General features: G+C 56.2%; 2 protein-coding genes across 15 annotated transcripts in view; one reads left to right on the forward strand and one right to left on the reverse strand.

Moving 5' to 3' along the window:
* Positions 1-3,567: 3,567 nt before the first annotated feature.
* LETM2 (leucine zipper and EF-hand containing transmembrane protein 2) lies at positions 3,568-9,851 on the reverse strand. Of its 3 annotated transcripts, none has more exons than XM_066337331.1 (10): positions 9,489-9,851; positions 8,730-9,174; positions 8,472-8,615; positions 8,077-8,211; positions 7,590-7,793; positions 6,897-7,016; positions 6,426-6,540; positions 6,210-6,292; positions 5,436-5,510; positions 3,568-4,845 (listed from the first exon to the last, which is right to left on the reverse strand). In XM_066337331.1, the coding sequence occupies exons 1-10, from the start codon at positions 9,533-9,535 to the stop codon at positions 4,795-4,797; spliced, it is 1,419 nt and encodes a 472-aa protein (XP_066193428.1). In that variant the 5' UTR covers positions 9,536-9,851; the 3' UTR covers positions 3,568-4,794. The 3 variants fall into 3 exon arrangements, with proteins under 3 accessions (XP_066193428.1, XP_066193426.1, XP_066193425.1); XM_066337329.1 differs by having other exon boundaries at positions 6,210-6,296; positions 6,430-6,540; positions 9,489-9,845; XM_066337328.1 differs by lacking the exon at positions 9,489-9,851 and having other exon boundaries at positions 8,730-9,242.
* A 1,442-nt stretch (positions 9,852-11,293) lies between these two features.
* The window catches only part of NSD3 (nuclear receptor binding SET domain protein 3), a 31,860-nt gene continuing 30,925 nt past the window's right edge, over positions 11,294-12,228 (forward strand). For 5 of the 12 annotated variants that reach the window (XM_066337269.1, XM_066337271.1, XM_066337272.1 and 2 more), the window contains exon 1: positions 11,300-11,628. The gene's annotated coding sequence lies outside the window, so the exon portion shown is untranslated. Of the gene's footprint in view, positions 11,629-11,898; positions 11,970-12,228 lie in introns of those variants that run through there. The other 7 variants (XM_066337274.1, XM_066337279.1, XM_066337278.1 and 4 more) reach the window with 6 other exon arrangements.

Raw genomic sequence — 12,228 nt, forward strand, 5'->3', positions numbered from 1 at the left:
CAGCTATCACTGATGGCACAACCATCACTGATGGCACAGCTATCACTCGTGGCACAGCTATCACTGATGGCACAGCTGTCACTGGTGGCACAGCCATCGCTGATGCCACAGCCATCACTGTCTCTGCAGAGTAGCCGGGGACGCGGGTCCCGCCGGGCTCTCGGTCCCCTCCAGGCAGTGCCTGCCAGTGCCTTACCGGAGGAGCCTCCTGGTCCCAGCTCCGCCCGTCCGTGCTCCCCGGGGCTGTCCCACTGCCCGAGTTCTGCTCCGCCGTGTGAACGGGCCGGGGGCCACCCGAGACCCCCCCCGTCCCGCCCGTGTCGAGACGCTGGAGCCAGGCCGCTGTTACTTGAAAAGTTTATTTTGCCTTTGTATGGAGAAATATTATTTGTTGTAAACTCTTCTGTAATGAATCTGGAATTCTTGTAATTATTAAAGACTTTAACCGCGACTTGGCCACCCACGGCCCGTCCCTGGGGGGAGGAAATGAGGAGGGGGCTGTCAAGGTGCTCGAGCCCATCCCAGCAGGAATTCGGGATGCTCAGGGAGCAGTCACGATGGCAGCTGGTTTTTGTGGGAATTCTGTTTTTTCACGGCTCCAGCACTCCCTATAAAGATATTTTAGCACCCTGCAGCCCACGGGGCGTGGGCAGTGGTGTGGGAGGTGGCTGACCGTGCAGGGCAGGACGGGGTGAGAGGGGCTGCCAGCCTCCAGAGCCCTTCAGTGGTTCAGCTGAGGCACTTGAAGCAGCTGCAGCATCACTGGCCTTTTTAAATGCATCTGCTTGTTGCTATTTCCCGGTGCAAATTAAATCGATCAGCTGCACTCTGCCCACCCCCCACCCCCTTTAAATTAAGTAGAGCTTTTAATCAAGTGATTTATGTTGAATTTGCGGGCCTGGATTAAACTCTCAGCCCAGGCGGGGGGAGCAGGGCTGGGGGGCTCCATAAATCACTGCTCTCTCCGGGACCGGCTTGGCGAGGCGCAGGGAGAGCTGGAGCTCGTGTTTACATCATCCCAAACTGCAGCTCTCACCATCTCCTGCTCATTTCCTGGGGTTACCAGGAGGGCAATTAAATATGATAATAAGCAGAGCAGCTGCAGCAGAGCTCCTGGTGCTCTCTGCTGGGCTGGGGAAGGGGCACATGAGCTGGGTGCCCGCTGCATTCCGTGGGGACACAGGCGTGGAGAGTCCCCGGGGTGCTGCCCTGGCTGGCACCCAGCAGAAACCACGGGGGCTGCCTGAATACTGGACCCCAGCAGGAAGATTCAGCTCCTCTCTACTCTTCCTGGTAAGCCATTCTCTCCGTGTGGGCAAACCGAGGGATGGGCTTACCCCAAAACCCCCACCCAGCACTGTGGGGGACCTGCAGAACCAAAGCACCCCTCAGTTGGGACCCTGCCCAGGAGGTGCCTGCAGCCCCTCCAGCGCTGCCCAGCACCAAGGGCTCTCCTTAGGAGGGATTTGGGATAGAGTCCCTTGGGAAATGGCACCAGAGCAATGGAGGATCTAAAGGTGCTGCCCCCGGGAGCCCCAGAGTGGGTGGGGTGTGTTGGGCATCAGAGGCTGCTTGGCGTGTACCACGTTTGGCTCTCACAGCATCCTTTGTCTCCTGCACTCCTCGCCTTCCCCATTCTCTCCTTTTAAAGCCCTCGGACTGAGCAGGGCCGGGACAATCCCTTGGCCCCAGCCCAGGACGTGGCTGCTCTGCCAGCGCTGAGCTGGGCTCTGTCCCTGTGCCAGCCGTGGCAGGAACCTCCTGTGCCATTCCACCTTGGCGCAGGGTCCCACGGCTTGGAGCAGAGCTCAACGGATGGTGAGGAGTGATGTCCCCACCTGTGTGTCCAACCTGTGTCCAACCCAGCTGTGGGGTCAGCAGGACCCAGGTCCAATCTACCTGGGCACCCACAGCAGAGCAGAGAAAGAGCCAGGAGTGTGCAGCTGGGGCATGTGGCTCCCCCAAACCCTTGCTGTCCTGGGCCCTGCCCTGCACCATGTGGGCACCATGGGGAGAGGCAGGATGGACAGCATGAGGGGCAGTGGGATGGGGACACATTGGGGACGTTGCCACCTGCACCTCACCCAGTTCCATACAAGGTTTGACAATGGAGCCCTTGCCCCACATGACTTTGGGCTGCGATAAAGCTCCATCTCCTTTGTTCCACGTTTATAGCAGAGGCAGAAGGGCTGCAGGAATGTGGCGCTGGGATCCGGGAGCCGTAAATCCCAGCCTTTGTTGTGCTTGGGCCGCACTAAATCACTGCTTTTCCCTCTGAATACTAATCTCCTCCAAAAGTGCTGACCGGGGCATCTTTCCCCAGCAGCTTTCTGGGGAAGAGGCTGACGCAAGGCCCAGGGCTGGCGCTGGCACAGGAGCAGCATCCAGCAGAAATCCCCAACTCCCGAGCAAGGCATGGCCACGGGCGCCACAACACCCGGCTCCAGGCTGGAGCAGCCGCGGTGTGAGGATGCCCGGGGGAAGGATAAACAGCAGAGGAGCTGGTTCTCCAGGCTGAGGGGAGACTGGAAGGTGTTTGGCACCGGCGTGGCTGGAAAAGCTCTCCCCACGCCAAAGCACACACGGCCTTGGATCGCTGCAGCGTTTCATTTGCCCAATGTTGCAGAACAGAATCCCGTGATTTATGGGGCTCCACGGGGGTCGTTTCCTCCCCTCGCTCGGAAAGGTCATGAAGCAGAATTGCTGCCTCTCCCCTCTGTGTGTGCAGGGTACAGGGGTCCTGGGAAGGTGCCTGGAGTCCTGACGTGCCAGCCAGAGGTGAGCCTTGGGCACGTCCCCCAGGGCGTCCTGCAGCAGCAGTGACCCCTGAGGCTGGGGCAGGAGGGGATTTTTGATCTGAAAACAGGTTTGTTCAGAGGTGTGTAAGGGCCCCTCTGCCTGCCCCAGGGCCTGGCTCCCCTGGGAGGAGAGAGGCTTTGCCACAGCCTGTGCCTGGCTGAACCCGGGCGTGGGGCTGGGGGTCACCGCGGGAAATCCAAGAGTGAGTCCCAGCTTCCAGTTCTTTCTAAATTGAAAACACAGGAGGCAAATGGACACATGACCCTCGCACACACACACAGCAGCGTGATGTGGTTGTGGTGGTGCACGCATGGCTGCAGCACGGGGACGTGGGAGGCACCAGAGCCCACGCAGAGCTCGCCCACGGAAGGGCGGTGCCCAGGTGATGTCGGGGCTCCTCGCCAGCCCCTCTTCACTCTCCATCTGTGAAACCTCTCAGCCCAGGAATGTGCTGCTCCCTCGGCAGCCGGCGCTGGCTGGTTCTGCCTTCATCCCGCCCAGGACACCTCCTCCTCTCCGTGCCTGGAGCAGCGGCTGCCGGGCAGTTCTCTGCAGGAGCACAGCTCCGAGCTCGGATGGAGCAGGAACCTCTCCAGGCTGGTGGCAAATGAAGGGGCTGTTACCTGATCATTTTACCCCCAAACCTCCCCAGGGTTCCAAAGGCTGCCAGGAAAAACTCAGCCGGGTTTGGGAGCAGGAGCAGTCACAGGCTGGAACACAAGGGAGGAGATGCCTTCCCTCATTACGGCGCTAAGAGGCAGCAGTGACTTCACAGCAAGGGTGTTATTTTATTGAAATAACATTTGCTCCCAGTTATTATTAGACACAGATCTGGTACTGTGGACAGGCTGGATGAACAAGGAGAGGTTCAGGTACAGAGCTAAGGACACAGAACACCTGACAGCTGGCTCTGTGCTGCTGTAGGAGCCTGAGGTCTCAGATTTAAAGTGCTGCTCACACCTGACCTTGGAAAACTGGCTTTTAGTCGAGGTGTCTAAAGGCTGTCTAACCTCTGAAGAGACATTTCATTCCTACTTAGCACCAAATCTAATTTTACAGTAAGTAAAAATATACATATTTAAAATCCAAAAAGTGAGTAATTTCTCAGCATTTACATAGGACAGAGTAAAAAATTTAACAAACGCTAAAAACAGCTTTTCAGTATCCTCTGAGAGTCTGGCAAAAAGACTGAGTCATCACTGGAGCGTGTGAGGAGAAGTATGGAGAGTACTTGGTGTGTATTCTGAGCCTGGTAAAGATTAACCAAATCTCCACACTCAGGAAGGGTGTGCAGGTCCCAGAGGGATCCTGAAAGTGCAAGTCTGATTCTGTCACAGTGTGTGGCACCTGCACAGCTCTCACTGGGGAAGCAAACACTCACAGGTGGAGGCTCTTCTGTCACTGCTCTGCTCCTGCCCAGCAAGGTCTGAAGTGCTTCTGATCAGTTCTACCCCAGCACTGAGTGCTGCTCCCTCCTTCCCTGTGGTTACCCTCCTCAGTAAAACTGTGGCCACGTGGGTCTTTGTGGGCTGGTCACTGGTTAAAACACTCTAATCAGGACCAAGAGCCTGAGCTGTGACACTCAGGACGAGCTGCTGGCCCTGGGTGTGTTGGGGGATGCTTCTGCAGAGGATTTCACACTGCAGAACAGGCCTTGCTGGACCCCCAGCCCAGCTTGCTCTGTACACAGGCCATTCTGACATGAAAAGCTGCCTTTGCTAAGCACAAACACCTGCCCAGGAACAGCACAGACAGCAGCACCATTATTAACATATTTACACCATAAGTTAAAAGTAGCAGGGCAAGGTTCCAGCACAAAGGAGATGTCTGGGGCCATCCAGACAGCAGTGGCCTAGTTGCTAACAAGCTTGAGACAGACAGAGAGGCCCCTGAGGGCTATTGCCTTGTTGTGTAGAGCAGCCTCCTGGGAAATCCATGCTCCCTTTGGAGGAGGTGTGGAGATGAAACCTGCTTCCTCCCAGTGCTGGCTCCAGGTTAGACTCCGTTGGCACCAGCCTTGCTGCTCTGGGATGCTTCCATTTTGGTCTAGGAGCAAAAGGAAAGGGCAGATTTTAGGCAGTACAAATGTTTCTTGAAATTCAGTATCTTTTCTGAAGGTGTCATCCCGTTTAGCATGGGAAACTGCTCTGGAGAGTAACAGCTGATGAGCAAAGTTTTACAGGTTAAAGGAGATAGGAGCCTGTCTGAACTCCCAAACGTGCCCCAGATGTGCACACAGCCACCTAAATTGAAATCAAATATTCACAGAAAGAAAATGGGCAAAACAAAGACTACCACTGCAGAAATGTTTTCACAGGTTAGAAGTGGCTCTTGACACCCTGGTGACTCCAAGGGCAGGCTGGTCTGTCCTAGTGGCCCAAGGCAGATTATTAAGGAAGAGTACAAGGATGTATCAGTAATTCCCCCAGTGCTCTGCTCCTTTCCCCAGTGTGACTGCTCTCTGTGATGTATTTCTGTATTGAATAGCCCTCAGTGCAGTTCTCATCCAGCTTCTCCAGCTGCTCCTTGAACTCAGCATTCACAGCATCCTGTGCTACGAGCTTCCACAGTTTGGCTGCAAAGCTGTGTGAAGAGCAGTCTCTTTTGGGAAGTGTTAAGATCTCTGACAAGCTCACCTCTCGTGGGGGAGGCTTCACTGACACTTCTGAGAATGCCAATTTCTCTCTTGGCTGGGACACAAATTCTTCATTCTTTAAGAGAAAAGCAGCTGTAAGTCACAGAACCCTCTCAGAAAGGGCTAAACCCCCCAGCCCCTTCTCCCTTTCTGAGCAAGGCTGTTCCCTGCTCACTCTGTGAAAGTTGTGCTGGCATTTCCATTGTTTCCCCAGCACAATTTCACTATGTGGAAATATTTCTGGCAGTTGATAGAATATTCTTTGATTCCTGCTGCTGCTTTTATCAGCTGGGACTAATCTAAGGAATTCACTGCAGCATGATGCTGAGAACCATATGCTCTGGCTTTCTTACTCTAGATATTTTGGCTCATTTTGTCCTGGACAACTGAACCCAAATTCAGTAAGAGGGCCATAAACAAGTCCTCTTTAACTGCCTTCTCTGAGCTGAATGTACCTGGGCTGAGGCCTGAGGCAATTCAGGTCAAGTCTTCCCTGGCTGGGAGCCAGTACGTGGCACTGAATAACCAGCTGCTCCCAGCCACAGACCAGTTGTGCCACAGCAGATCCCTGTTCCCTTCCCTTGCCTCTTAAATCAGAACATGAAGCTGTGAGGCTCTTGGGGGGAAAACATCCACACAGTGCAAGAACAGACACTGCTCGTGCTCTGTGCCATGGTGTGAAACATTGGTCTTGTCCAGCTTTGGAAAGGTTTGGTCACATTTAATTCCCAACGATTTCAGCACGTTTTCCTGCTTGCAGACTGCTATTTCTAACCTTTCTTCCTTGTACAACAGGGGCAGGATCCAGGAGGGTCTCCTGACCTTCAAGTACAGACGTCACTACTCCAGCAGCTTCACCTGTCTGCAGAAGAACACTGAGTCATAACTTCAGTCCACTTGTAGGATAAGAAAACAAGATTCCTATCACAGCCCTTCCTTTTTATAATGTACAATGGTTGAGCTATTAACCTAAAAGTTTTATTCAAACAACTTGCCTTGTTCTGTGGAATGGGAATGGATTGTGGCTTTAGGTCTATTAAGTACAAGGCACGGGAAAGCAGAAGGAGAGAAGAAGGAACATTCTCCTTTAAATGCAGATCCAGCCACTGTTGGGAGAAAACAGAAAGAAAAGTTGCTTCATATTGGCTCTGTGTGGGTATTTATTAATACAACACTCTTGGTCCTTAAAGCAATCCTACAGTTTAAAACCATAATGAGAAGAAATGGGTCTGAAGAGTTAGGAACACCCCCCAGTTCACCTTGCTTCTATCTGACCCTGGTTCTGTTTGTCTAGCACATAACCTGGACCCTTCATGCCTCAGAGCTCAGCTCTGCAGGTGAGCATCCAGCTTGAAACTCATGCAGGAATTCTCAGGAAGCTGTGCCTTCTGTACCTGACCACTGTCTGGAATCTGTCCCCTCAGGAGCCTGGCCACACCAGCCCATGCCAGGGAACACTCACCTGCCCAAGCTGCTCCTTCAGCTGCTCCTCAGTGAGCCCCAGTGACCGCATCCCTCTGGCCCTGCAGGCACTCTGCAGCTCCGACACGCTCAGGCCACCAACCCCTTCCTTGGCAATCATCTGGAATGAACAGCAACGTTCCCATCCAGGCACAGGGTAAGCCAAGACCCTCTTGCACCTGAACAGACTTCTGGAGGCCCCCAGTACAACCTCCTGTTCAAATTGCTCAGCATTTTCCATTTGTGCTTTAAGGGATGGGGATTTCACAGCCTCCAGACAACCTGTTCCACTGTTCACCCACTCACTGATTTTTTTTTTTCTCATCAAGTTGAAATTCCCCTTGTCGCAACTTATGGCCATTACCTGCTGTCCCTTCACTCTGCACATATAATCTGGTTCCATCTTCCAAATAACCCCATTGCACATCAAAACCCATCCATTTTTTTTTTTAAGTCAGCATGACTCCACAACAAAATGTTCTAGTGACAACATCTGCAGTGCCACCTTGGTTACAGCTCCCCAAAGACCGCGAGGCTGCATGGAGACAAACTCTCATTGTGTTCTCTCCTGGAATCTCTCATGGGGAGGACCTGACTCCCACCAGTATCAAACTGCTGCTGGGGAGGGTGTGTGGGCAGGGACACGAGCCTGGTGCCAGCAGCAGGCAGTCCCCGTGTGTTTCTGCAGACCCACCTCGTCGTCGGCCTTGATGTTGCGCAGCCGGAGCAGCAGCTGGAAGCGGAGCAGGTTGTTGGTGCCGATGGGCTGCAGCTCCAGCAGCTTGCACAGAGCCACCAGCTGTGGCCTCTCCAGGTGCTCCAGGGTCAGCTCGTCCTCAAAGAGCTTGGAGAAGCGCACGATCTCCTGTGTGCTGGGCTGGTGGCCGCTGCGATGGAACTGAACAGAACCAAACCTGAGTAGGATGGTCATCTGGGCATCTCCTCCCCCCCTGCCCCCTCCTCACACTGCAATTCCTCTGCCTCTGATGGAGACAGCATGATACAGCTAAAGGTCAAAATGAAACTGTTATTGAGTGGCCACTGGAAGTTTCACAGGGTGAAAGGTGCAGCTGTCAAATGTCTCCACAATCCTGGTACAAATCCTGTGTTCTCTGCCCAAACCAGCAGCACTAAAGGTGTGTCTGTGCCATGGCTGCCATCCCCAGCACGGCCCATCCTACCTCATGCAGGTAAGAGGAGAATTGTTTCCCTTTTCCTGAGTCTGCTTTGTTCCTTTTGGCCATCTCTGCAATGGTCTCCCGCAGAAACTTGGCTAACTCCAGCTTTGCATTTAACTTCTTCCTCAGCTTTTCTTCCTTCATTGGGGAAATACAAAAGTATAAATCAGAAAATATACCGTAGGAAATGGAATTGCTGTGCACATTCCTTCTGATCCCTGTCTACAGCACAGCTTTTTAACTGCCCCATTCAGCTCGGGAATAAGGTGGGAAAGTCTCATGCACTGGGTGAGGCTGATCCTCACTTGCAGCAGGAGGCAGGGAACAGCAGCCCTGCACAGCTGCCCAGATGTTCTGAGGAGCTGTGGACACTCCACAGCCTCAGAGAGGACACAAACCCTTTTTGACTCCGTCTCAAACGTTGAGGGCAGCATTTGAGGGAAGAGCTTCAGGAACACAGGTAAGAGAAACTCCATGAAGGGGACAATGACAAACACCAGGAAGGGAACCAGCCGGAAGAGATCTGCACAAGTTCTCAGCAGCTGTATGGAGAAGAGCACAGCAGAGATTATCACTCAGCCAGACACACAAAATGTGTCCAAAGAAGGGCCTAAGCCTCTTTCTAAATCACTTTATCCAAATGTTGTGACCCTTACCCTTCGCCTCTCCCTCCTGGTGAGCACCTGCCCATGGAGCAGCCTCCACACCATCCTGGCAGCCACCTTGGTGTCAGTCCAGAGCAGGTGGAATCCATGGTAGTAATGCTTCAGCTCATCCACAACTTTTTGTCGCAAGGACTTTTTTCCCACAGGAGCCTCCAAGATCTGCCTTGTCAGAGTCTGAGCAGGTTTAGCTCCCTGGTTCCCTGGATTTTTGTGGGGCAGGGATTCACCTGGGAGCTGCTGCCGTGGGCTGGTGGAGGTGTGCAAGGTGTGGGCAGGTGAGCGAGGCAGGGCAGCGCCCAGGCAGGCATGGCGTGGCCAGGGATGGGTTTTGGGGTCTCTTGAAGTCCAGGTTAACTGGGAATCCACCAGATGGACAAGAGCAACGGCTGGAGAGCACAGAGGGCCGGAGTGTGCCAGGAGATGGCAGCCTCTGAAACTGGAGAGTCGTTTCAGTAAGAACAGCGCAGTGATGCCAAAGTACCGAGGCATCAGACCCAAACGGACCTCCCCAGCACCAAATCAAGCTCGCAAAATTGATTTGGTGGCTAAGATCCTGATCCTTCAGCAACGGCTGAAAGGCTGAGAACCTGTCCTGCGCTAACAACTCATCTCTTGGAAGGGGGGGCAACCTCCGTAGCGTCTCTCGGAAGTCGTTTAACCAGGGATAAAACGAGGCAGCTGCAAACAACCCCCGCAAAGGTTCGTGCCCACCCCGCCCGCGGAACAGAGCCCGGGGATTGCGGGGCTCACCTGGCCCTGGCCGCGGCCAGGAGCGCGTTACAGCCGCACGCAGCCATGGCCGGGCGGCGGGACCTCAGCCCCGGCAGCCGCGGGGGTCGGCGGCAGCTCCGGGCGGCGCCGGGGGCCGCCGGGGCCCGGCCGGACCATCCCCGAGCCGCCGCCGGGCGTGTCGGGGCCGCACCGGGGGCCGCCACGAGTCTCCGGCTGAGCCGCCAGGGATGCGCTGCCCTTCTTCGGTCGCTGCGCTTGTGCCGATCCCCGTCCCGGTCCCGTTGATCCCCTGATCGTGATCCCGGTTCCGCTTCCGCTTCCGCTCCCCGCCGGCCGCGCTCCTCCCAGCCGTCCCGTGGTGCTCCGCGCGCGCCGCTCTGACCCTTCGCCGCTCTGTGGCGCCGGCGCCGTGACGCCATGGCGCCGCACCGCGCCTCCTGCACCTTAGCCAATCAGACGTTAGAATCCCGGGCCTGCTGCAGATCCGCCCAATGGGAGCGGAGTGGGGCGGGGCCTGACCCGAGGGGTCCTCGGGAAAAGCCGCTGATTGGATGCGAGAGCGGCGGCGGCGAGTGGACAATGATGTCACGGGTCGATGCGTGACGTCATCGAGACGAGGCGCTGCACATTACGTCATGTGCATGGCGGGCGCTCGGGATCGGCCCGAGGGGGCCTTGAAGCTTCTGGCGGAGCCGTATCGGGGCCTGCCCGGGACGAGACCCGCCGCTCCCTGTTTCGGGGCCTTAAAGCGCATCCAGCCGCTGCCGTGGGCGGGAAACCTCCCGCCATCCCCCGCCGTCTCGGGCACGTCCCGGAATGGGGCAGCCACAGCTCCCTGAGCAACCTGTGCCAGGCCTCTCCACCCCTGCAGGGAAGAGTCCTTCCCAATACTGCTCTGGCAGTGGGGAGCCGTTCCCCGCTGCCCTGTCACGGCAGTCTCTCTCCATGCAGTGTCCGTAAATACACAAAACACCTTGGCAGCAGTTCTGTGTGTGCCGGGAAGCAGCAGAGCAGAGACTCCTCTGTGCTCTGGAACGGCTTTGCATGGAATGAGGTGTCAGACAGAAGAGTCAAGCCCCGACATGTGGAGACAAACACTCCAAAGCTGTGTGTCTGAGGAGCAAACAGAACACGCTGACAGCTGGAGAAACGTTCTCAGCAGGTAACAGGTGACTTGTTCCCTTTTTAATGTCCCTTCCAACCCGAGCCATTCTGAAATTCCATGAAATACTACCTGGTTTTCAGAGACTAGAGAGGAAAATATTTCATTGGCCCGGTGGAAAAAAGGGTCTGGAACCCTTTGGCTAATGGATGGCCAAACAGATGAACAGTATTTTAAAAAGTAGAAAATAAAATGGGGTAGATAAATGAAAAAGGGGACAGAGCTCCCAAGTCTGCTGTCAGAGCTCCCAGTACGAAACTGGGATTTCAACATTATGTCTAAAAGAGCTTTTCCTGTGTGCATGAGGAAATAGATGAGTCTCCTCTCCTGTTCCCGAGGAGATACATCTATGAATGTTGTACGCTGCACAAGGGGCCTTTAGGAAGGTCTCTAAAGCGAGGAGCAGAATCACTTTTTAAATATCCTTTCTCGCAGCTATTCTCAATCCAGCCCCTTACCCCTCTTGCCCGAGGAGCCTATAAACGGACACAAATCCCACCCCAGTCCTCGCTTGTCCCTCCACCGCCCCCCCCCCGCCACCGAACTCCATCTCCCGTGGTGCCTTGCGGCGGGCACCGCCCGAGCTGCCAATGGGCGACGGCGGCGCGTGCGCCTGCGGCTGCTCAGTGCGGCGGCGGCGGGGGGCGGGCGGAGGCGGAGGCGCTCGGCGGGGCCGCACCGGCACAGCCGCTCCAGCGCCGCCGCCGCCGCCGCCAGCGCCTCCCTCGGCCGCCGAGCCGCCGGACCCGCCGGGCCCCGCCAGCGCCTCCCTCGGCCGCGGCGGGCGCTGGGGGCGGGCGGCCTCCCCCGGGGCGGAGCCGGCTCTAGCGGCGGGGGGCGCGGAAATCGAGGCCGGGGCTCCGTCGCGGCCTTGCTGGTGCTGCGGGAGGAGGAGGAGGAGGAGGAGGCGGAGGCCCCGCGCCGCCCCCGCCGCCGCCTTTGTCTGCGCGGGGCCGGGCGGACGCGGCGGGGCCGTGAGAATGGAACTGACTGAAGGTGAGCGCGGGCCCGAGGCGGCCCCGGGGCGGAGGGGCCGCGGCCGCCATGTTGCTGCGGGAGCTGCGGCGGTACCGGGGCGGCGGGGCCGGGCCCGGGCAGGGCAGAGACCGGCCGCGACAGGCCCCGGCTGCGGCCGGCCTCGGCACCGTGACTCGGGACCCCCGCTCCGGCTCCGCGCTCCGACCCCGCGGCTTCACCGCGGCCCAGCCCCGACCTGCTGCGGCTGCCAAATTCGGGTTTTTACCCGAGCGGAGCCGTCGGTGTCACCGTGCCGCCACCTCCTGAGCTCGAGGAAAAGGCTTTTATTGCGCGCGGGAAGAGCTGAGCATCAGCGGAGGGTTTGTTGTTGCTCTGATGTTGTTTTTTTTTGCGGTGCTGCTGTTGCGTTGTGCTGCACTTTGTTGTGGTCTCGCTGTGCTTTCATTTCGCTGTCGATACACCCGGTCGTTTCAGTGCAATTTGTTGTTAAAAGTCTTAATGATGGCATAGTTCTATAGATATTAATTAGCCCAAAGGGTAATAATAAGTAGCCACTAGTTGTACTTGAAGAAAAAACTGTAGCGCGTTTTGATGACTGTTTAAGTCTTTCAGTGACCT

The sequence above is a fragment of the Sylvia atricapilla genome, chromosome 28 (genome assembly GCF_009819655.1).
Source record: "Sylvia atricapilla isolate bSylAtr1 chromosome 28, bSylAtr1.pri, whole genome shotgun sequence".
NCBI lineage: Eukaryota > Metazoa > Chordata > Aves > Passeriformes > Sylviidae > Sylvia > Sylvia atricapilla.